Raw genomic sequence first — 25,077 nt, forward strand, 5'->3', positions numbered from 1 at the left:
TTGCTTGAACTGTCTAAGGCACTACAGGCAGTCAACAGCATCTGAGAGGGAGTGAGTCATGAATGACACAAAGAACACATCGAGTGGGCCGCTCTTGGCAGCCTACTAGCTTTATTAAAACCATCACCAACTTAACAAATTCGCTTTGATATAGAGCAACAGTCACGCCACAAGCCTAGAACAGGGCTACTGTTACCACAACATAGAAGACTTGAAAACACATTTGCGCATGAAAACAATATTTGTTACTGAACAATAAGTGGTTATACATAGTATCACCTCATCAATTAAAATTTAAACATATACAAGAACAGCCTTTGTAATTTTGTGTCTTTTTTACATATATATTGGCTGCAACTAAAATGTACATAAAATGAAACAGAGTAATGTTTGTCATCACAAAAAAATTTGTGATCATAAAACATCATAAAACATCATAATTGGTCCTAACGGAAAAATACTTAGCACGGAAAGATTACAGGTTTTGTTTCGTGCACATATGATAGTCATCCGGAACTTTTAAATCCGCGGAGGATCAAAACAGCGATATTCGGGGTCAGGTCAGGGCTCACTCATGGCACACGTTGGACACAACAAAACAACAAAAAAGCTAGCCAAGTTTAAAAAAATATCCACAAGTCCACTTTGACTGTGGTCAATGGTAGTAGATAAGAGACTTCGCTGGAAATTGTCCATTTTTGTCCTAAGCAACTAACACGACCAAAGAAAATAAATACGTCTTTCGTTCAAGGTTTTCAAGTGGACCAGATCTCGCATAGAACGCACCTATTATGAAAATTAAGTTTGACTTGATCAAGGTTTTAGGAATAGGGACTGCAAAAGATAAGCCTTTTAATGGAGCACAAATATTTATACCTTTACCAAAAGTCCGAACAAATGCATAAAAAGACTTTACCAATAGGGAAAGGATAAATCTACATTGAATTTTACGCACTGATAGTGGCACATTTCATAAACTCTAAATTGTTACGTATTTTTTGTGGCTCAGAAATAGTTCATAATGGCAAGCGCTGATGATCTTGAGAGAAAGTGAGAAAGATTAGAGAAGAAATTGTATTGAAATTGTTTTCATGTTAAAAATGAACTATTTAAAAACTTTAATGTTGTTATGAAGTCATTTTTCTCACTACAATAATAGTTTAAAATCTGCGACTACCAACCTACTGAAAATGATGATTGATGCAAGAAGCTTTTTTTTTCGAGGCTGATTTGAGAGAGATATATGTCACAACAAACAAGACTCATCAGAGATATGACAGAAACAGTAGTCTGGACTCTTCATGGACAATGTTCAACGAAATAAATATTCCGACATGCTAAGTACTCTAAGTAACAGTGAAATGGGGTGTACAAAGTGTCTGAGCATATGAAAACCAAAGTCAGCTCAATATAAACATACCCCTGCGCCTTGAATACTGGGGCCACTTTTGGGAGCCCCTCATTACAAGTTTCCCTTTGATGCACGTCGTGGTATTTAGAAACGAAACATAATCATGGAAGGCAAGGAGTTAATCTACTATCAGTGAAAACTACCATGTCCGACCTCTGGACTATCCATGCTGGGCTGCTAAAGCTCGATGTTATTATGCTGAGGCATGTGCGATGCTCGGTACAATTTGAAGTTGTAATTAAAAATTAATTTACACTAAATTACGATGTTCTATTTTGACCAAAGTGTCGTTCATAATACTGAAGCTTATCACGGCGTTGAACGGCAAACACACCATTACCGCCCAGGGCAACCATCTTTGCAAGACCACCAACACATGAAGCGACTTCAAAACATTTCCAAACAGCCTCATAGATTATACAAAAGCACATAGCTAGTCTCGAACATGATATAGTTATCCAACCGGGTGTCCACCGGCATGCCCTTGGAAAAGTGCCACAGGCGTCGCCACGTCACCACGGACTGTGTGACTCGTATACATTTTGCCAAGGTAGCGGTGGGACCCGCCCAGGAAGCGACAAGCAAAGTACACTCGAAGTACACCCTGTCTGTACGGGGCTGGCGCAGACAACAGTAACAACCCAGTGGCGAAGCTCGCTGCCAACCTACCAACTACCCCGCGTCTGCCCGCGCCACCGTGCCGGCACGTGGCCCGGGCCAGGTTAGGTTGGTACGCCTGGCTACGCCGCTCAGTCGCGCGCGGTCCGACGATGATATAAGGTATTTACAGGACTTAACTAGCGGACGAACCACGCTTGACTAGTTTTGATTGGTGCTTTTTCAGTGATAAAAATTGTACTATTTATAGGATATGAAAGCGACCGCTCCTACGCGGCCTCCTTGTACTCAGACGCCAGCCGCACCACTGGGGGTCTGCGCCAACACTCCCGGACGATTTTCAACAAGGGGGAAACAGTAACATTTTATATAGCTTAAAATGGCAACATAAATAAACACTCACTCAACACTGTGCTCTGGTAAAGAACACTATAAATTTCAATGAATATGCATGTAATTTTTTTTCAATAGGCTTAACAGCTTACGGTTAGATATGTACTCGAATTTCAAAGTCGCACCCGAAGCACTGCAGGCGATAGGACACACTCCGAAAAGTTCTCTCGACAAACAAGGAAAACCGAAAAATAAATAGAAACCGACATCACTTGCCGCCCAGGCCGAACTTCATGAAGATGAGCTCCTTGCCCTTGGACAGCAGGTTGTCGGCGGGGTTGTCGCCGCCCGTGAGGCCGGCCGTCAGGTCGCCCAGCTTCTGCATCAGATTGGGTGCGGGGGGGAACGTGGACGTGGTGTTGGCCGTGGGGGATTCCTTGTTGTTGGGGATCACGAAGTCCGGCACCACCTTGGGCACGCCCTTCATGGGCGGCTGCTGCTGCTGACGTTGCTGTTGCTGCTGTTGCTGTTGTTGCTGCTGTTGCTGCTGCTGTTGCTGCATCATCATCCCCTGGCCCTGCTGGCCGGGCTGGTTGTAGTCGCCGGGCCCGCCGTCCATGTAGCCAGAGGGGTGTCCGCGGCCTCTACCACCTCTCCCGGCCGGGCCGCCTCTCCCCCTCTGCGCCCCCAGGGGGCCCCCCGGACCCTGCAACAGCACCTCCACGTCAAGGCACGCCCCCACGGCCCTACAGTGTCACAGCATTTGTTCCGATTTTATTTCCAAAAAGGTTTTTGAATCGCAAAGCTTGTTCGTCATGTTTTTAATTTTGCGGTGAAATGGAATTTATCATAGATTTTGAAAAAGAGGCTTGTGCCGTCGGCATTTGCGCGGTAGGATGGGCTATTTTAACTGGGCGTGGCTACACTGGAATGAACTGCCCTCGACCGGCCCTCAAGGAGGGCAGTCCACAAGGCGGTGCACCAGCGGGGTGTTGCTGGTCAGTGCCGCCCTCGGCCTGTTTGCCGCTCAAGGCATGCACGGCAAGGCTCAGCAAAGGCACGCAAGCAGGATTCGACAACTCGAAGACTCGCCTACGAGCCATCGGCCATCGGCCGATTAACGCGATGTCCAAGACACTTTCAGTAGTACCGTTCAAGAACTTTTGTTTTAAAGTACGGGTCGGAGCAGAGCTTAAGCCACGTTATTAAACCTGTTTTGCGGTGTTGTCGGTAACAACTTGAGGTGACGTTTACCCGCCAACAGGCATTAATGACAGTACACGCTAGTTTATACAAGACACAAAATACCTCATTTCTTGGTCAACAGGAACTGGGTCATGAACTTTTCTACAATAACAACTACCACAGCTACTTCTAAAGTACGTCTACAACACAATAAGCTCACAAAAACTACAAGCATGCGTAGTAGAAGAGGGGTCTAGGAACCGCTTGGTCGTGAGAAAGTAGTTAGCAACGGAAAGAACAGATGAGAGGAAAGGAAAGAGTGACGACATGTTTCTTTGGTGGTATTCCTCTGCTTTCTAGTAGAAGCCACTGTGTAGCCCACGTGTGCGTTTTCACGCAGTGGCGCTACTCCGTCTGTGTGCTATTTTTGAATAGCACAAATCGCTGGATCGCCGCCCTGTCTGTTCCGTGTGTAAAGTCTGTACGCGCTACAAAGTATGTGTGGGCAGCGAGCTGCAAAGCTCTGCAAAGCTCTGCAGTGGCTGGGGAGTGTCGATCGTAGAAGCGAGAGACAACATCTAAAGAAACTGATGCGAGTGACTTTACGAGTATCGGCGTGCGGCGATGTTCAATCCCACAGACTTTTCGTCTATCACCATTACCCTAGATAACACAAGGTTTTTAAAAGGTCTTATCTAACTTTCCGTTTTCTCGTCACTAGCGACTCGGTGACAGTCCTATGTGTCTATTGGCACCCTCCGTCTCCGTCTAGTCCCATAAGGGAAACAAACTCTAAGGCAGCGGTTAACGCTAATAATGGCGCAGCTTGGGTCGTTTGGTCGTCCAGTAATGCAAGTTGTCAATCAAACTAGTGTCACCAACACGACGGCCTGCGGCAAGGCGCAGTTCACAGATCCCACCCGACTCTGGGTCTGGGGCCGTGCAGCCCTGCGGACAGACCGGATAGGCCCTGCGTCTGGGGTTGCCTACCCTCGAGGCCCAACAGCACTGCAAGCAGGCCTGGCACGCCCTGGTGGGCGTCAGGCTACGGATTCGGACGGGCTGCGCACCCGACCTTGCACACTACTAAGTTACAAAGTAAAACAGTTACAATACTGTTTCTTAGTCACTATGCAAATTAAGAGCTTCTTGACAATTGTTTTTAGAAAAAGAAAGACTTGGGTGAGGGAGTACAGGTATCAGGAAAACATGCCAGTCTGACGCAAAACCCTCAGTCGTCTACGGCGTTACGGTTTCAAAGCAAACAACACTCACAAACAACAAAGTCTGAGTGGAATGATAAGACGGACAAGGGGCGGGTCGGGGCCGAGTGCCCCCAAATACACAAACCACGGACACAGAGTGGGGTGGAGTTAGGGGCTGGCCGTCGTGTGGAGAACAGTGCACTGCATATAGTTGTCGTGGCAGCACTGCTAGCCGCAGGACACACTGAGGCGTTACGTGGATACGATCTACTCGCCACCCCCACAATCTCCATACTGCTCAGAAACAAGTTACGCCAAGGCGAGCGAGCGCGAATGGGTTGTTTTAGGGCGCGATTGAATATTTTTATGGTTTAAATTTAATCTTTGACAATTTTGTTACTTTTTAAGTTGAAAAAAGTTATTACAACCTATCCCAGTATTTTGTTTTTTTCCCTTGTGAATTTGCGTGAAAATGATTTAGAATTAACGTTTTTGTGATCATGCAGTTGCAGTATGAAGATTATGGTGTGTCCGTGGTGGCACATTCTCCTACTAGAGTACTTTTAGGGTTTGATGCTGTGATAATACTGTAGTTAGTGACCTTGATGTTGTTCCTCTGGACTTACCTGCTGATGATAGCCTAACTGTGAAGGTTGAGGGAAGTTGCCATCTAATGGAAAACAAAGAAGAAGATAGAGAGAGAGAGGCAGGAAAAAAGAAAGGAAGAGACCGAAGAGGAGGAGAGAGACACAGAGAAAGAAAATCGTTTCGCATGAGAGTCATGTGATGTGAAGTGCCACCAAAACAGACAACAAACGAAACAAGAGAAAGAAAACATGAGTTAATAGTTGTGGTTGCTTTTTAGATCTGTTCTTTGCCCACCCATCACCCCTTCCCGCAATCGCTCGGGCGCCCTCATCCCCCTCCAGACGAATTGATACGAAAGTCAATTTTTGTTTCGAGTACCTTGCCACTCTGCAACAAAGCTGGTTTTTAAAGCAGGTACACGCGACTTTTCAAAAACCTGTCTGTTAGAGTAAAAACTTGCGGCCCACCTGGGAGTTTGACTCTGTGAAGTTCAATTTGTAAAAACTGTTTCAAATTTTTGGGATATTTTCTTTTGGAAGAAAGGAAGACAGATAGAAGGAGACAGAAAGGTAGAAAAAAACAAGGATGGGTATTGCAACAAAAAAATACCTGCTACAAATCTACAAGGTAACAAGAATTAAGGTGTGCAAAATGTGTTAAAGTGCCTTCAGACCCGGAAATTACTTTTCCTGGGTGTTGGGGATTTGATATTAATTTTAGAAAAAGGTCTATTAGTGCTCATATGCAAAACCTCAGAGTTCAGAGAATGGTGGTTTACGTGGCAGTGGTTTGCGCTGCCGCCCCAGGAGCTACATCGTCACAAGATTCGCCTCCCACTTGTGACTTGTGAGACCATCGCACCAAAAAATGTGACAGTGGGGGTAGTAGCGATAGTTAAAAGAAAGAGAGAAAGATGAAGGGAAAAGAGCGAGCGAGCGAGCGGGAGGGAGATTTTGAAGCGTACAGCCAACACCGAAATGTTTTGTATATAGAGAAAAAATGTCGAGAGGAAAAATATATATTCGTCACGCAGATGTGAAAAATGCCATGACTGTTTGTTGCTGTTGTTTAAGAGGGCTGAGTGAAGAACATGAATAAACACAGCACACGTGTTTGGCAACGTAGTGGTCGTGGCGGACGGCCGAAACGTCGCCGCTCTCTTTCCGCAGTCCGCCACGGCACAATCAACAGCGAAGACAGAGACAGAGAGCGGACTACTCTGCACTTGCCCGGGCTGCCAGGTCCTCGGAGACTTTAGCCACTCTCAGAGAGCACGGGAAAAGCGAGGACCTTGCAGGAAGGGCGGCAAGGGGGCGCCATGCGCGGTCTATTGGACCGTGGTCTACGGGACCGTGGTCAAATGGATCGCGGTCTAGTGACCGTGGTCTAAAGGGCCGCTGGCATGGCGTCCCCTTGGAGTGAGTGAAGGCGACGTGCCGGTGGGGCTCGGGGCGCGAGGGCCGCGGGGCTGCGAGGGCATTGAGCCTCCAACATGCCGGCGGGCCCCGAGCCTCACCGGGCATAGCCAACGATAGAGAAGAGGTAGTACACCGCAGAACAAAAAGATGATGCCTTAGAACAGTAAACACACAACACCGAAAAGAAAGAGCAGAGAGTCCCAAGCGCGCAGCGCACGTTAGCGCACTCACCTTGCCGGGGCCTTGGCATGCCCTCCCTGGGGGGCGGTGGGGGCCCTCTGGCACCGGGCCCGTGGCCACGCTGCATGGGGCCCATAGGACCCATGGGTCCCATGGGGCCGCCCCGTCCAGGGCCCTGCTGCCCGGGCCCGCCGTTGCGGTAGTCTGCCTCTTGGTGCTTCTTGAGGGGTGTCAGGAAGTTGGAGGGCACCAGCCCCCGTACGCCATCAAGCTCCCCCATGTAGAAGCCATCGTCGTCCATCTCGCCGTACACGTAGATGATGTTGCCCGTCCGGAAGCTCAGCTCCACTTGCTGCTGGCAGAGGGCGTGTTTGGGGGCCGGGCAAAAGAACAACAAAGAAAACCACAACATAACACCGCGGCGACGTTCAGGCGAAAAGGGTAGCAACTGGCTAGCAAGCGCGATGAAGCAGTGAGCAACTACGGAGTACTTGAACGCCGCCCGAGAGTGCCACGGCGCCGTGCCGTCTCGCAACACTTACATCGGCGTCGACGTTCGGTGACAGCTCTTGGGGGTCGTAGTCGTACAGGGCGACCATCTTCTTGACGGGGGTGGCAGCATACGTGTCTCCGACGCGGTCCCCGCGGTGGTAGTATGGATCGCCGCCCGGGTCGGGGCTCGTCACCTCAGCCACCGTGTTCTCGGGGATGAAGCCCTTGCGGCCGCGGACCTCACCCCAGTAGAAGCCGTCCGCGTCCCGCTCGCCGAACACCTGCACAGGGAGCCGCAGGCAGTGGAGGTTTAGGTTCCTGCCTGCACCGCGTTGCATTGCGGTATGGCCTCCCTCGCGGCACGGCATGCACCCTCACCTTGATGCGCTCCCCCTCCCGGAAGGACAGTTCCTCGACGCAGCCGTCCGGGTTGGGCGACATGGTGCTGGGGTCGTAATCGTAGAGCCCGACGAACCAGCGTACCCTGTTCTGCTGGCGCTGAGGGCCTTGCGCGGGCCCCGCGGCACCTGGGCCGCCCCGATAGCCCTGACCGGGCTGCCTGCCGTGCCGGCCGTCGGCGTAGTACTGGTCCCTGCAGAAGAAAAGCGCGGCGTCAGCGTCCAAAACTTTCTCATTCATCTTGACGTGAAAATGGGTGCGGAGGGACTCACCTGTCGTGGGGCCCCGCGCCCCGCCGCTCGTGCGGCAGCAGGGGAGGCCGCCCCCGTTCCGCGTGGCTTCGGGGCGGCGGCCGCTGGTCGTAGTGGCCTTGGTGGCCGCGCCGGCCCGCCAGGTAGTCCTCTTCACTGTAAGCCTCGCTCGCCGAGTCCTTGGTGATCTCTGCAAAACGATAGCGACGTTAGGGACCGACTTTGAAGTCTTCAGAATTGAGTAAGTGCCAGTGATGAGACAACGGTCGTGAACCACTTGTTTGGTTCAAGGAAATCGTGCAATGCTTGCAACTTTTTTGTCGACAGGTGATCCATGCCAACTTGGTTCGATGCGCAGTCCTAGCGAAACTTCACTCAACTTAACGCAAACTGCGAGCGTTTCAAACACGCCTACAATAAACTATTTAACTCATCGCCGAGTTAACATCAAAAGGAGGCATCAACCTGGAACCAGCAGCGCGCCACCTAGCGGCTGCGGCAGCCAACTAGACCTCGACCAATCAGCTGCAACGGCCACAAGGTGACGCCCTGCTGACTCTTGCTCTAAGGTCAGTTTCCTTCTTTACTCGGCCTCGAGTGGAATGATCCTTTCGGACACATCTTAAAAAGGCAAGTTGACACATGCGACTGAAGCAACGCCTAGCTAGTGACTGCCGGCCGAAGAAGGAAACACGGTGGCCACTACTGCCGACACAGTGCATGCTGTCATCTACCGCATCAGCATGAGTTGAAGTGGATGTGGAGGGGGTGGCACTTTTCAAAACGAGAAAATTTTACGGTCCGGTGATACTAGTGCTTCTAGTACAGGAAATATGATACATAAGAAACCTTCTAGAAGGCACTGTCAACTATCTCTGAAATAAATATGACAGGGATGATTCGGGTGTAAGTGAAGGAACAAAACATTTTTCACGGAAATTAAAATTAAGTGAGGGGACGGGTGTATGATAGGTCAGATGAATGGATGCACGAAGCGTGACAGGTTGCCACTACTCGGTTTAGATCTACGGGGTCTGAAGATATTACCTGCGATAGGGGCCAGAGACGAGTGGTAACCTGACAACAGAAAGCACGCCCTGGCTAGGCCACACAGTGTTGCTCCGGTGCATGCAGAGATAGAGAGAGATATAGATAGAGAAAGGGCGCCGCATGGCGCATCCAGGCCCACTTTTATTTCATACAAAATAAAAAGTTTAACGTGGCGTGTGTTTTGGTCTGGGAACGAATCGGACGAATCACTCGGCAGAGTTCGCTCAATAGAGAAGGAGTGAGACAGGAAAATGAAAACAGGGACCAGGTTCACCACAATTCCACTCTGGCGAAAGGGGCGGTAGAAAGAGATAGAGACACCAACACACACAGCAGAGTGGGGCATGCGAGCGGGGCGGGCGGCGCGAGCAGACTCACCTATCGAGGGGATGCTCATGCTGTTGCCCGGGTACACCTCCTTGTCGCTCAGGTTCTCCTCGGTCTCGATGACCACCTGGCCGTGCTGGTCCACGCGCGTGGCGCGCATGCCGTGCCGGCCGTGCTGGCCGTGCTGGCCGTGCTGCTGTCCGTAGCGCCCCCTGTCCTTGTAGTCCTTGTGGCCCTTGCCGCGCAGGATGGAGGTGGGGATGGGTGTGGGCGCAGAGTCGGCCGACTGGGAGTCCCTGGACTTGGTGCGCACCGTCACTTGCCTCGGGTTCAGCCCCAACAGCTTGCCGATGTCGATGAGCGCGTGGTCCCCTGCAAAAGCACGCCGTCAGCACCACTCCAGCACACACCACACCCACACGGGACGCCTCCCAAGTGCGAGAGAGGCAGAGCGAGACTCACCCGTGGGGCTGTCGACGTCGGTGACCTTCTTGCCGTCGGCGTAGACGGCGTACCCCGTGACGTTGGTGCTGCTGGCAGTGATGTTGGCCGTGACGGGGAGCCAGGTGACGAGCAGGGTGCCGTCCTGGGGCCCTGGCTCCACCTGGATCTCAGCCGGAGGGTCAGGCAGACCTGCGGGAAGAGCGGTTGCGTCACAAACCTGCATCCGACATCGCTCACACACACTCTCACACACGCTCGCACACAAATACGTGAAGAAAATGAGAAAATGGAAAGTAGAGTCTTCTTTTTAAAAAATTAAGCTTTCCAGCTGATACATAGGCTCACTCTGAGCAGACACAAAAGAAGATGCACTAAACCGTCTCCAAAGACGGACCGTGACGGTGATTAATCGCTACTAAGAAATTAAAAAGTGAAGCATCATGAAGAGAAACTCTAACTGAAGAAAGACAGAGCAAAAACGATGCCGAAGAAGTGCTCGAAAATAACTAAACACACGTTGCAACTCCAACATTTCACACCAGTTTCTCTGCTCTCGCACTCGTCAGTGCGCTTGGAGGACAGTAGTCACTCGTCAAATCTGCTTTCGGAGTTCGGAAAACGCAACATGCCTTTGAAATAAGAAAAACTTTACCAACTCACTAGTACACAGTGCTTGACAGAGACTGCTTAGTTAAAATCATGCTCTCCTATTTTAACATGTTTAAAGGTTTAATTCTATGTGTTTTAATTAATTATCTTCATGCGAGAAGAACTTTCCTTTAATTAAAAACAATTTTTATTCTTGCCTTTTACTGAGACCCATGAGTTCTGTTTCTCCCAGTTGCACTAGCGTCATGAGGATGCAAGCCATGCTGGGTGCGTGAGGAGAGGAGAGAGAGAGAGAGAGAGAGAGAGAGAGAGAGAGAGAGAGAGAGAGAGAGAGAGAGAGAGAACGTCCCACAAAGGATGTCAACGGAAGGCGAGGTGGAAAAGCTCGAACTACCTTACGATGGTTTCGCTAAGGGAAGAGTAACATGCACTTCAGGTACTCGTGTCGAAAATATCTTTTGAAAACTAATGCAGTAATCCGAAAGCAAAGAAGAAAGCGAAAGAAAATTGGGGTCAAAGGGAATAAAAAAGTGACGTCACCTTTGCAGCCTGATTTTTGACCGATCAATTTTGTACAAATTTGATTTCCCATGCAGGCAGGACAAAACAAGAAAGAGAAACACGAAATTAAAATGCTGTTGTAAAATAGCCCGAATTACATTTCTCAAATGTGCTGTTTTTCCTTTCTTTTTTGTTGTTTTGCCAAGTCATGCAAATTGTTGAGAAATGGAAATAAAATAATGCTCTTGCGTTGGATGGAAGCGTCGGATTTTCAAATTATTTGAGAAGTGCATTCGGGTATGCAGCCAATCCTGCATCGATGCGCTATGCTAGAAGCGACACACATTTTCTAGTACTAGGTCTTTTGGAACCACGTCAAAACGTCCCCAGTCCCCAGTGAGATTATCATTTTGCGGTCTAACATTTAGTTTCACCCTTCATGGAACCCAGTTCGAGGCTTTTAAAGGGTTTTTATGCAAAGAACGCTTTAGTATTTTTGTACAACCCCCATGTCTGTCCAACGACTTGGTTATCCAATAACGTACAACAGCAGCGCCTCTGTCAAGCAGTCTAATATGGGGCGCGTGTCTTACGGTCAATTTATCCCTCAACTGCAATCGCGAATGCGAAAGTGGACCATGCGGCCCATCGTGCCGTGCGTGGCCGCGCGCTCGTACCTTTGGGCAGTGTGACGAAGTCGATGTGACACGAGTACCTCTCCATCGGCAGGTTGTGCTTCTCGTCGAAGTGGGGCGCGCGGATGTTCTTGGCGCGGACCGTCACCCTGTACACGGTGTCCGGGGCGAGGCCTGCGGGCACAGGAAGGCGGGTCGGTTGAAGCACCGGATGGAAGCGAAGACGACAGAAAAACGGAGACTTACCGGTGATGGTGTGGCGGTAGACGCCGGGCTTGACCGTGCGCAGCTCCACGTTGTTGACGCACACCACGTGCTGGTGGTTCGAGTTGGCGGGCAGCCACGAGATTACCGCCGACGTGGACGTGACGTGCGACGCCTTGACCCGGGTCGGCCCCAGGGGGATGTCCTTGCCGATGACCATGGTGCAGGCCGCGTCGCGCGACGTCCTCCGGTTGGGCGTGATGGACCTCACGGAGATGCGGTGGGGCTGCGGCACCAGGAGCTCTCTGTCACGGTTCTGTCTCTCTCGCACCTGCGCGGAAGGCCGACCGCCACTCACCCGGTTTGAGTCGACGCCCTCGACGAGCGCGCGCGTCCTCTCCGTGGCTTTGACCGTGGCCTTGAGCACCCCGTCGACGTACAAGAGGTACGAGTCGATGGCTCCGGGTGGGCAGTTCTCGGGCGGGTTCCACCCGATGAGCACGCTCTTGTTGAGCTGCCGCTCCAGCGTCAGTTGCTTGGGTGGCGGCACTAGCACCGAGAAGAAGAGGTCTGTGTTGGTGGTCGGCGGGGCGCGGGGCGGCGCGGGGCGGCACGGGGCGAGGCGAAGCAGGCACGTGGCAAGCACAGCTCAGTCAGACACAGATATCCTCCCCAACAAGTGTTTTACCATTTAAGTTACAATATGGAAGGGAAAAGAGAAGTCAAGAAATGTATGAGTTGTGTAAATAGTTATTAATATCAAGGAGGCGGGGACACGATTTCGTTTTAAGTGTCAGTTGGGGGCTCCAAGAACCTTCACCAGCATTCAATGACATTCCTCCGTTGCAGTGACCGAACACAGATCTGGTGCATTTATCGGCATTTTTTTGTCATTCTTCCTCGCGGCTCTACGTGTGGCTAGTTTCTAGCTTGTGGGTGTGACCCATAGTGCCCCAGTTGAATATGATATATTGATTTTCTAAGATTTGTGATAAATGTGTCTTGATGTCATGGCCGGCTGTGTGCCCTACCCCTTCCTTGCCTCGCCTCGCCCCTGCCAACGGGCTGGCCAGCCGGAGGCCATGCGTACCGCCATGCGGATGCCGTTTTTACAAAGTGAGTGAGACTGTGAGACACGCTGTGTCGTCACCATACACGAATGCCAGTTGGAGTGCTGTGAGGTCACAGTGAGGGCACTACGACAGGAACAAGGGGCACCAAAGAAAGAGGCAGGCAAAATTCATGATCGGAAGGGATGTGCAACATATGAAAAGAATGCCAAAATCAAGACGGCTTCCCGGAGAAGCCGGTAGGATCTGTCCTTCTGATCATGCTTGAATTAGGTTGAAATTGAAATAAGGTAAACGTTATATCTACGTTTCTAAGCGGGGACTGCATGCTTCTGGTGACAAAAACCTCAGATTTACAGTCACTTTTTCAGGAAATAAGTGTGTGTGTGTTTCGGGGAGGGTCAAAAAAGACAAACCTAATGGTGACTTTTGTGCTGTGACACGTCACGGTAAAAACAATTGCTATCATGTGAAATCACCTTGGCACAAACATGCTTTTTTGTGTTACAGTGTATGTATTGGATATGCGTACGATTTTCATGCAGATGGATGTTCATGCACATTTTTGTACTTTTTACTACGTTCACAATAATTGTTGAGAGAGTACCGCGTCCCATCACAGGGTAAAACGCGCTTATATTTTTTTTAGTCTTTGCTCTTTTTTATGGTCCTGTGTAACGTTTATTGGGGTACTCTGTCTGGCCGTACCTGGTCCTTCACCCATCGGATCCTCATCCTCGTCGTCCATCATCTCGTCGAAGTCCATGTACGCGTAGTCGCGCTTGCCGTACATGGCCTCATCTGCAACAAGAGGGCGCAATGAGGGCAGCCACTGGAAGTCGCGGCGTCGCGGCCGCCGAAAAAACGAGAAAACGGTACCGTACATTACACACAACATTAGCGTAACGCTCACAAGCAAGGCAAGGTTCCAAGATAAGTTCGAATCAAGTCCAGCGAATGATACTTCCATGCAGAAAAACACCGCGGCAAACGCGGTGGGCTAAGCTACGCTGGGACACAAATAAAGCGACGCTGGGACACTCTACTGTATGTAGTCGCCGAACTTACAAAGTCTTGCATACAAAAAATTACAACAATACATTTCGGCATAAGTGAAAATAAATGTGAGGCGCAATGGCATTAACAGCGAATGTACAAATGTCTTTTCCCAGTTCTGTAAATGACGAAGACTAAAGTGAAACCGTCCGGAGGTTCAGAAAAGAAAGATGTTCCGTGGTCGCTGAAGCTGAGCAGTCTGCAATGGTGCGTTGTCGAACTCCGTGTCTACCCCACCCCTTTCGAGAAACCATTTTGAACCGCTTTTGTCAAGACAACTCTGTGTGTTCAGCTGTGTGTTTCGGGAGGACTGGGCAACTCTGCCGTGCTAAACACCAACAACTCAATATATACAAAATACAAAAACTAACACAGGCACATCGAGGGAGGGGTAAGAAATATTGAGAAAAAAGGTTTACATTACTTGGATATCACTGACTAGGGTGTTTAGTACCACATATTACTACGGCTATGAGGAACCGTCGGCTGCCACACGAATAGCCCTACTCAATACGGAAAGGGGGTTGCTAAAATCGATCTGAGCTACCCATCAATACCGACAGAGGGGGCGAACTCTTCTGCACATGAAACCCTGTTAAAATATAGCTCCCGACAAAAGCTGCATTTAAAGCTTTGCACGCGATAGCGCTTGCCGCATTCCAGCATTCATTCTCCGCGTTGACCATCGAGTCTCGGCTCAGTTGGAAATCACAATTATTGTTGCATCAAGTTCGCTCCTTCTGTCTGCTGGCTCAGTGTTGCCAAGCCTTTTCTTGTTCTTTCGGTTTTACAGAATTATGACGCAATCAAAAGCAGGAGCTGCCCCGTTTGATAAAATATTTTCTTTTGATCGGAGTAATACCAGACACCTTACTCTTCACAAAGATTACAAATCTGGACTTTTAATTTTTCCTGTATTTACAGAGTTAGTTCTGGTGGTTCTGTTTTAATCATTTTTTTTTGCAAAAGGTTTTGGAACTTTTTGGCACTTTTTGGCGAGCGATAGCGAGCCCTTGCCGTGTTTGGGCTAGAGAGCCTGGATTATGAGAGAGTCGTCAACCGTTCTCGACGCTCATTGGCTGAGCTCCGATGGAGCTAGAGCAGCGGATAAAATGCTGCCTGAGGTGCGCATAACCGACCCGACGCGACGTAGTGGCGATCGGAACAGCCAAAAGTCAAGCCTTGGCAGCCTTGGCAGTCATGGTAAAGCAATGCATTCAAAAAGCGCTGACACATTTCTCGATAAATTTCGACCTAACCTTACCAGTGTCCATGCACAGGCTGCAAAGGCCTGCGCTCCGGCTCCATCGGAACTCAGCCCAAACAGCGTTTGGGCCCCCCACCACCCCGGTTGACGACTCTCTCCCCCCCCCAGGCTCTCTGTTTTGGGGGCTCCGAAAAGTGACTGGTCGGGGTCTGTCTGTCTGTTGTCTGTCTGTAGCGTACACGCTCACGTTTTCAGCAACTACAACACTAATAGTTACCAAATTTTTCACCGAACATCCCCTAAAGGTCCCACAGGGGGAGTTTTTTTTATATTCACGATTACTACCGTTTGAAATATTCAAAACATCTTTTTGAATTAGGTTCTTAGCGTGGTTAGGTTGGCAGCATATATAGCAATTTTTCATACTTGCGGCCGCGGCTCTCAAATACGGGACTGGCAAAACATTGGCAAATAAAACAAAATAGAGAGGAGAAGGGCTTAGAAGTGAGTTCGGTCTTAGTTTTTCGATATTCTAGAATGATTGAAACCCCCCCGGAGTGTCAACACAGTGAAATACGGAAAAAGAAAGTGACAATTATTACGCGTTTCGTCCGTCCGTCCGCCCCCTCCCCTCCCCCGCCACAGGGGAAATGTTTTAGTCAGTGGAGTGTGTTTGATCGTTTGATAATTGCAAGAATGATTTGGTCTTTTTAAGTTTTGAGAGTTTATTTCCATTTTTATTCTCAGACATTATACTTTTTAGTTGTTTGCTTTGCTCAATAACAGTTAGAAAATAGATCAATGCAATCTAAAAGTACAAACCAGACACTAATCTTGCCAAAGTAAATAGTCTTTGCTGACTCTTGGCACTGACTCTGGGGAAAGGCTTCATTGCAATGCTGTAAGTTTACTATAGTACTAACCTTAAAGATAACTATATGGTGAGTGAGAGTAGCGCATACTTGGTTTGACATTGACATCTGATTCAATGAGACGATTCAGTGACTTGGTCATATGATTTCATGAGACGATTCTTTTAACTTCATCATACATTGTCTGCGACAACTGGTAATTTGTGTCAGTCATGGTTTGAGTTGGCTGTCTTTTTAATTTATTCAGAATGTTAGGTAAATACTTATGCTATACTGTTTTAAAGATTAAATATCACATCATGACTATCATTATGAATAAGATTAACATGCGTTTAGCAATAAGTGGGCTCGACATTGAATTCAATGGAACGATTCATTGGATCTGACAGAAGGTCTTCTCCGTAAAGTAGTTGCAATCAGCCTGCCTGTAAATGTGTCTCTTTTTAATGAATTGAGATAAATCAATGAAGTTTCATCCACTAGTTTAAAATAAAAGGGAGATAAAAGGCTTTTTAGGTATTACTTATAACATTGTGTATTCATAAGTTCGATATCGAATGGTAATTGAAGCATTTGTGAATCGTATTAAGTAATTCAATGCTGGCTGTTGAATGTTACTCGACTGAGTAACAGTGTTAGGGTTCATGTTATGACACAATGAACAGGAAACACACTTAGAAATTGCGAAAATAACTTCCAATTTCATCCCAGACCATTACTTTTCCCAACATTTACCAATTTCTGAACAAAATTTTGAAGTCGAGTTCTACATAGTTTCCTGCAGTTTTGGGTGTGCTGATCACGAAAATGACTTCCAATTTCATCCCAGACCTTTACTTTTCCAAATATTTACCAATTTCGGACCAAAATTTTTGAGTCGAGTTATACATAGTTTCCTGAAGTTTTTGGTGTGCTGATCACGAAAATGACTTCCAATTTCATCTCAGACCTTTACTTTTCCAAATATTTGCCAATTTTGGACCAAAATTTTTGAGTCGAGTTTTACATAGTTTCCTGCAGTTTTTTGGTGTGCTGATCACGAAAATGACTTCAAATTTCATCTCAGACCTTTACTTTTCCAAATATTTACCAATTTTGGACCAAAATTTTTGAGTCGAGTTTCACATAGTTTCCTGCAGTTTTTGGTGTGCTGATCACGAAAATGACTTCCAATTTCATCCCAGACCTTTACTTTTCCAAATATTTACCAATTTTGGACCAAAATTTTTGAGTCGAGTTTTACATAGTTTCCTGCAGTTTTTGGTGTGCTGATCACGAAAATGACTTCCAATTTCATCCCAGACCTTTCCTTTTCCTAAAATTTACCAATTTGTGACCAAAATTACAAAGTTGAGTTTCCCATTGTTTCCTGCAGTTTTCAGTAAGATAATCACGAAAATGACATGAATTCCGGCCTTTTCGTGACGGAAGACACTGTATTGGCCTTATTCTCCACATATTCTTCGCCATCTCCTATAAGAATGTGTTCAGACGCATCGCTCGCCTACTACGCGCCCAAACTAAACGGCGCGTACCCCTAGTTTAAAAGTGCAAGTCCAGTTGCCTTGGGGACGTGAGCGAAAGAAGCGCACGTGGACTCGACACAGGGCGAGCGTTGCTCGTGGGGCCCGTAAGACCCATGGGGCTCATGGGGCCCGTCCCCACGGCCCCGGAACTGCCAGCAGACTTTAAGGCGGCGTTCTCCGATAGAAAGCTCGGCCGCTCCGGCACGCTGGCGGATCTCTGCCCCGCAGGCTCATTCCGAACAGTGATTTTGTCGCTGCATCTCTCCCGCGTTCATGGGGAATCCCGTAGGGGTGCGGGAGGGACAGAGCGACGAAGGCACTGTTCGGGACGAGACTGCTGCTCGCTCGGCTGGCCCAAGGCCCCCAAGGCTGGCCCAAGGCTTGGCACCACTGGCAGACCGGCCTGCCCCGCTCTGGCTCCGCGCTCCGCCTACGCCGAGGCGGACAGAGGCCATGCACCGGGCCAAAGGGCCATGGCTACGCTGCTGGTCTACGTTTTGCACTACGGTTTGGGTGCGGCAGTTTGCACGTACGTGTCCTGTGCCGCGAGCGGGACCTCGACCTGGACCGGGAACGGGAGCGGGACAACGAGTGTGACAAGGACCTGGCGGCCCGGGCCGGGGCCGAGGCCGAAGTGGCGGCACGGCCTCCGCCGTAGCCTCCGCCGTGGCCTTCGCCGCCAGCGCGGGCGTGGCGGCCGAGAGACTTGGCCCGGGCGGGACGTCGGCAGTCTCTCCTGGAGCGGTGGGCGCGGTCGCCGCGGTCCCGGGTCCTCGGACGAGAGCGTCGCCCTGGTGGCCCTGGTGGCCCTGGTGGCCCGCCTTCCTCCCAAACACACAGCCGACAGAGTCGTGGGGGCGCGTCGCGGCGTGGGGGCGTCGCGGGGCGCGGCCCAAACACAACAAAACATGTCAAAGGGGTGGACCCCCCAGGGGCCGACCCCCCCGGGGCCCCCCAGGCCTCGCCCCACCGTGGGCCCCACCGTGGGCCCCGGGCCGCCCGGCTAGAGGGAGTAGAGCAAATGACACCATCAGACCTCCAGCCTCAACACTTGGGACGGCACAGTCGAGGCAGAGGGGCCGCCCTGGGCCGCCCGGGAAGGGCCCCGGGGCCCTACGGGGTGTCACGGGGTCCCAGCAGACCCAGAGGCTTCATGGGGCCCAACGAGACCCCACAGGGCCCCACCAAGTCCGCGAGGCTCACGGGGTGCTCCCCGTGAGGCCCACGAGGCAGGGGGCCCTCTTGCAAGGACGAGGCAAGCTGGCTGCCCTCGAAGGCCGTCCAGTCAAAAAAAAAAAAGAAACACAATCAAACCAACAAACACCATGGGGAATTACTGTACAGGTGCTTACTTTTGGGTCGGAAGTACATGCAATTAGGGGGCGGTTCTCAAGCGATGGCATGACACGAAAGGGGCATCTCTAGCTGCAGTCTGGCCAGTGGACGCAAGTCTAGAGGCGCGCCTACGTCGAGTATTTATAGCCGTTTTATCTTCTACTTAACATGAGGCTAGTTTAGGTTCGGTAAGATAGGAACGGGATCAAAGAGCAGTGCAAATGTGTTTACAACGGATTCAAAGTTAAGCTGAGAGAGAGTCGTTTTTCCATAAACACGTTCACTGCGGGGCTACTTTCGGAACGGTGTTCCACGTTTCCTATGGCTACGCAGGCTAGATACACAAATGCCCGATGCCCGATGAAGGACGGTGCGGTCGTCAAAGAAAGAAAGTGAACGTGCCAAGAAACTCTCTCTGCGTGGGCTACACACAGCTCTACCTTCTAGGTGACTGGAAAAACAAGTGCGGGTAGAGCAAACTTTTTTTTTCTCTTTCATATGAGACGTTCTAAGGACAGGACTGTCGAAGCCTAAGGAGTGAGCGCGAGGCCCAGAGAACTTGGACAAAGCGTCGAGCGCATCACAGTTTTACTCGCCCGTTCTGTGTCAAGCATGGTAACGTGAATCTCGCGCAAGAAAAAGAACAACAAAAACATTTGACAGCGAATAACGTGTGGAGCCAGCGGGAGTTGGCGCCTACTCACCGAAGTACTCGTGGCCCATGGAAAAATCCAGGTCCTGCGGGAGGGTGGTGGAGGCACAGTCGTCGCAGTCGCGGAGGCCAAGCACCACGCTCTGGTGGAACTCAAGCAGGTCGTCGCCGACCAGCTTCTGGATGAAGTTGCTGGGCACCAGCCCGCGCCGCCCGTCCAGCAGCTCGCCGTCGAAGAAGCCGTCCTGGACAAGGGGGCCGCGTTAAATCGCATGGTTCGCTTGCACAGGGTGTGTCGGTGACGAAAAGCCTGACCGGCCGGCGTACCTCGTCCATGTTACCCCAGACGAGCAGGTAGTCGCCGCCGTTGACGGCGAGCTCGGCCTCCGGGTTGTCGTTGGGCGACTGCGCGAAGGGGTCGTACGAGTACCTGGCGATGTACACGTAGCACCGACCCTTGCCCGGGATGTCCAGCATGTCCACTTTGCCTGCCGCGCTGCCAAGGAGGTGCTGTGCGTCGAGCATGCCTGCGACGAGACTTGCGGTCAGGACATGGCACAACAACAAGGAGAACAACAACAACGCAAAAGCAGCTTGGCATCCCGTACCTCGGTCCACGTCGAACTGGGTGGTGACGATGCCCGGGATTTGCGGCATCATCCGGGACTGGTGCGAGGCGCCCAGCAGGCCGGCGCGGCCCAGCCCGCCCAGGGGGAGGTAGCTGGACATGGGCTGCACCAGCGCGGACGGCTGCAAAAGTCAAGGCTTGAGTCAAGGCAAGGCGGCGGAAAGGTCGGGAGGGGCCGCAGGGCACCGCAGGGCCGGAAGGGCGAAAAGAAGACAGGGAAACAAAAGCAACAACAAAAACCGAGGGGTGGTTCAGGCGCGAAGCGACGTCGTCGCTCTGTCTCTCTCGCCCTCATACGGTGCCCCGGGCCGGGGAGCGATGGTGCGAGAGAGGCAGACGCTGAAGCCGTACCTGCGACATGCCCAGCGGCAGCGACGTGGTGATGCCCGTGAGCGGCAGGGTGGAGACGGCGGGGTGCGAGTGCAGGCCCAGCGCGTCCGAGATGGTCTGGTGGCGCGTCGTGTCCACTGTAGTGCCTGTCAACAACGGCACCGTCAGCGCGCAGCAGTCAACCAGTCGCTCCGTCTCTCTCGCACCTCCACAGAGAGAGACAGACGAGCCTTCAGGCCGACGACGGGGTGGAGGTGCAGTGGCTGGCCGGTGCGGGGGCGTGCGCGGGGCGGGGCCTCGCCTGCGACGCGCCCTAGTCGCGCCTTGCGGCGTGCAGGTGGTGCCCGTGGTGCCCGAGTTCGGCGAGCTCCACGGCGAGGACGCCCCACAGGCCTCACAGACCTCACAGGCCTCACAGGCCGGCGCAACAACCACACGGCCTTGGACCGGCGCGCCGCCTTGGCGCCGCCCGCCGCACCGCGACGTTCTAACTGGCCGAACGGCTGCGGCGCCAGCCCTCTGGAGACGTCTCTGGGCTACAACAGGGGAAATAACTATCTCATTTCAACTTTCGGCCGATTTGAAAAGAAAATCGTTCTACGAATTTGTGTTGCATTGTACCAGTTATTTAATTTTAAGTCCGAAAGTTTGATTCTATTTTTTCCGGTTAGTTATTTCCCCTTGAAACTACGCGGCTATTCACAGCACACTTGGAATGACCAGTAAAATAATGATTATCGGAGTCACTAAGCGTTACGGTTGACATGCACCAAATAGTAGTTTTTGCGTGAGGTTGATGCTCCGAAAAAAAAATGAAACAGAAAATGAATGAAACGAGATGAGAGTGCTGCGGAACAGACCCTGTCAGAGAATAAAACTCAGTTGTCTCGACTAAAATTTTAATTTCGGGACAACTGTACTAAAATTTTGGTTGGTCTGGGGCGTTTGGCCTTCGGATGCGAACAAGATTTCGATAACGGTGGTGCTCGAGTAGATGCACGCTTCGCTGCCCCGACAGACTTTGTTCTTCACCCGAACATTTCTTCCCCTTAATCCAACCAGCTCTATTCAAATTTATGAACAACAACAGCACTTATTTTATGGGGGTCGTTTGCCAGAAATCGAAAATAAAAATAAAAATAACTTTTTGATGCCCTTCAATTTTGCATTCAACACAAGAATGTCGACGGGACAGGTTTAAGACACGACACAAACGTTGAGGGCAGGCCAGGGCAGGCGGGTTCCGGGCGAGTCAAGGGGCGAGCAGGCCGAGAGGGTGGGGGGCGATGACTGGGGCGATGACTGGGCGATGAGGTGTCGGGGTGGCCAAACTCGGGGCTTCGTGCTCATTGGAGGATTCGCTTCCATCAAGGACTAAAATGTTGTGTAGCGCACTACTCTGGTTATGACATCTACGAGGAGCTATTACAAAAAAAATGAGCTTTGCCTATTTGACTCATCATAGGTTGATTATGAGTGATGTATCCTACAGAAGCTTTTCAACGATTAAAAATTTCAATGTTTACTTTCTGTCCAAAGTGAATAACGACCAGAAAACCCTCTTTAAACCAATGATAATGGTTTGTGTTTGTTTCCGCACTTTTTGGTTTAATCCCCCAAGTTCAATGTATCTTAATGTATTTTTTTCTTAATTTTTAAAAGGAAAACACGGGTTAAGGCCGCAAAGAGGTTTCCCTGGCCGTGCCCACTACGCACTGCATGCACTGCGCTGCGACATGCATCAACGGCTCTGCGCGCTCTGCGTCTTGGGAACCCCCACGAAAGGCGACCCTGTCTGTGTGGTGCACACCGTGGTGTGACAAGCACTCTAAATGAAGCGACACGAATGGGCAGTTCGTGGCAGTCATACCGCCAAGCCGGAGGGCCAGATGTTACATACAAAAATCAAAGTTCTTTAAAACAAAATGAAGCAATTTAATGCGCCCCACCAGAATGATAATGCTCCCCGGGGCGCCTCGCGGCTTGGTGGACGGACAGACGGTCATGGGGTACGTGTTTGACTTACTCCTCTCGCGACTGAGGCCGTGGCTGTGGCCGTGGCTGTGGCCGTGGCTGTGGCCGTGGCTGTGGCCGTAGCTGTGGCCGTGACTTTGGCCGTGGCTGACGCCGTGGCTGTGGCCGTGGCCGAGCCTCTGGCCGAGCCTCTGGCCGAGCCTCTGGCCGAGGCCATGGTGGTGGTGGCCGTGGTGGTGGTGGTGGAGGCCGTGTGAGTGGCGGGGGCCTCGCGGCACGGTCAGGTAGTGCTGGGCTGCGCCCGCGTTCGGCCCGTGGGGGCGCGACCCGGTTCGGGGCCTGGGGGCGGAGCGGGAGCGCGCGCGGGACCCGCCGCTGGCGGTCGGTCGCCGAGGGGCGGGGGCGGGCGGCGGGGAGGGCGAGGAGGCCGGCGTGATGGACACCTCGACGGCCCTGCTGGCCTTGCTGCCGCCCGGAGTGCCGCCGCCTGCTTCAACATAGTGTCTTGGCATCAACGCTGTGCGTTTGTTTCTACCCTCTTTTTTGTTTTTTAAATATTTCCATTCAGTATCCGCTCACCCAGCCGGCCTTTTCAGTTTACAACAAAGAGGGCGGAAAACAAGAGACAAAAGAAGAGACAAAAAAGAAATGAGGGAACGAAATGAAAACGGAAGGAGGGTGGGCGAACTCTGCGCGAAATCGATCTCGCTCTCGTTCGGGCTGCATCCTGCGGCATCCAGCCGCATCCTGCCGACCCACACCAGCAAACAAAGCAAACCAGCGACTTGCCGATTTTTACAGCAAAACATAAATAAAATAAAATGATATGGTGACGCGCGGCATCGCGACAACGGGGTGTGGTGACGTCAGCGCCCTCGGCGTGCTGACTATCGGGTCGGGGGACGAGTCCGGACGAGTCTAATCTACGCTCTACGGCGCCTGCCCGGCCTGCCCGGCCTGCCTTACTCACCAATCGTGGACCTGGTCTTGTCCAGCTCGGCCAGGATGCGGTTGTCCTGCTCTATCTTGGCCATGATGCGGTCGATCTCCACGCTGGAGGCCGGCGCCTTGGTGGTGGTGTTGCAGCCCGACGCGGTGACGGCTGGCGGCGAGTGCGGCCTCGTCGTCAGTTCTGTGGGCCGCGTGTACAAGCATGATCCTTGGTGGCCTTGGTGCCCCGGGTGGCCCTGGAGGCCCGAGTGGCTGTGGTGGTCTGGGTGGCCGGGGTGGCTATGGTGATCTTGGTGGCTCGGGTGGCCGTGGTGGCCTTGGTGGCTCTGGCCTAGATGGCCCTGGTGGCCCTGGCCGTGCTGGTGGCCGTGGTGGCCGTGGTGGCCGTGCAGGCCGTGGTGCTGAGCCTGGTGGGCCTGGTGGGTCTGGCTCTGCGGCCCAGGGAGGTGCCCCAGGCGGCCGGCGTACGGCGAAGCGTACGGCGCAAAACCTGAGCAAGGTGCCGGAGCAGTGCCAAACAAGCTGTCAAGCAGTCAACAAGCCAAAACACACTCTCCAAGCGCTACGGTCAAGATCAACGTGACCGCGGTGCCCTGCCGCGGCCGCTGTAGGCACGGTCCGGGCATCGGACCGACCGCACTAACCCAAGCTAAGCTCGTGAAGCGGCCGCAGCCGACTCATTCCAACCAGCGCTACCGTCGCTCTGTCTCCCTCGCACTCGTGAGGAGTCCGGTACTGAAGCAGGAAGGACCGAGTGACAAAACGCTGAGCAGAATCAGTCGCCAGCGAGGTCGCCAGGCTCAATTCGATAATGCATCAGTCAGAAGCTGCGCCGTGTCCCGACGGATTTAGTCTCTCTGACAAGCAGCATTAAATCAGAGCGACGGCGCGCAAACTTGGCTCTCTGGAATGTTTGACTCATCCCTCGCGTCTAACAGGCTTACAGCGCACTGCCGACTACCCCTCGGCAATGAGTCATCAGCGATAACTAGCCGCACCCCTCCCCCACTCAAGTGATGACGCAATGGAAGTGTCCAGCTTAGCTAGCCGAATCAGCGGCGTGTCATACGCTGCGAGACTGGTGCGTCACCCGCCCTCTCAAAACCCGCGCTCAAAAAGCTCGTTTCTTTTTGAAATAAATGATTTGTACTAATGCGCAAACCAAAGGCTTTTATAATGCGTCGAAATACAAAGCTGACGAAACCGCGTCATTTTCCATAGTACATTTTTTGGAATGCATGCATTGCTGAATACATCAAAACTGCCGAAAAGTGCCGCGTTGGGATGAGCGCGTTGGCGTAGCCAAGCCGTGCCTTGAGGCCCTCGGAGCCAGCAGCCAGCCCAGGCGCCAGGCCCGGCGCTAGGCGACACCCGTCCCCAGAACACCCCCAGAACGCCCCCAGAACATCCCAGGGCACTCAGTTCAACTTGAGAACGCAAAGGTGCGGCCGACTGGCGGACTTACCGGTGGATGGCGACGAGCAGGTGGACGCCGACTCGCCCAGGTAGGAGCGGTAGTCGACGCCCATGGCGAGGCCCCTGCCGCTGGCGTCCCTGGCGTCGCCGTTACCGCTGCCTGCAGCGGACGTCCCGGCCCCGGCCCCCTGCGACGCGGCCCCTACCGCC

At 51.8% G+C, this 25,077-nt stretch overlaps 1 protein-coding gene across 7 annotated transcripts; it reads right to left on the reverse strand.

The window, feature by feature from the left end:
• Positions 1–77: 77 nt before the first annotated feature.
• LOC117642001 (RIMS-binding protein 2-like) lies at positions 78–25,056 on the reverse strand. 7 transcript variants are annotated; one of them, XM_034379742.1, is made up of 20 exons: positions 24,917–25,056; positions 23,471–23,632; positions 20,548–20,672; positions 20,177–20,318; positions 19,896–20,095; positions 19,621–19,813; positions 13,629–13,721; positions 12,209–12,420; positions 11,893–12,136; positions 11,689–11,820; positions 11,051–11,059; positions 9,920–10,090; positions 9,509–9,829; positions 9,128–9,157; positions 8,102–8,270; positions 7,809–8,022; positions 7,481–7,711; positions 6,990–7,293; positions 5,379–5,422; positions 78–3,068 (listed from the first exon to the last, which is right to left on the reverse strand). In XM_034379742.1, exons 1-20 carry the CDS (start codon positions 24,978–24,980, stop codon positions 2,631–2,633), a joined length of 3,498 nt encoding a protein of 1,165 aa, XP_034235633.1. In that variant the 5' UTR covers positions 24,981–25,056; the 3' UTR covers positions 78–2,630. The 7 variants fall into 7 exon arrangements, with proteins under 7 accessions (XP_034235633.1, XP_034235631.1, XP_034235628.1 ...); XM_034379740.1 differs by having other exon boundaries at positions 12,209–12,399; positions 23,471–23,941; XM_034379737.1 differs by having other exon boundaries at positions 6,990–7,290; positions 23,471–23,941.
• Positions 25,057–25,077: the final 21 nt, after the last annotated feature.

This window comes from Thrips palmi, unplaced genomic scaffold (genome assembly GCF_012932325.1).
Source record: "Thrips palmi isolate BJ-2018 unplaced genomic scaffold, TpBJ-2018v1 HiC_scaffold_16, whole genome shotgun sequence".
Lineage (NCBI taxonomy): Eukaryota > Metazoa > Arthropoda > Insecta > Thysanoptera > Thripidae > Thrips > Thrips palmi.

Bases quoted from the DNA above. Each gene is read 5' to 3' on its own strand.
- LOC117642001 (XM_034379736.1), bottom strand. From the start codon at position 24,980: ATGGGCGTCGACTACCGCTCCTACCTGGGCGAGTCGGCGTCCACCTGC. The intron at 20,319-20,547 runs GTACGGCTTCAG...TGACTTTTGCAG, and splicing joins TGCCGCTGGGCATGTCGCAG to CCGTCCGCGCTGGTGCAGCC. The intron at 3,069-5,378 runs GTAAGTCCAGAG...GTGCTGTTGCAG, and splicing joins AGTTAGGCTATCATCAGCAG to GGTCCGGGGGGCCCCCTGGG.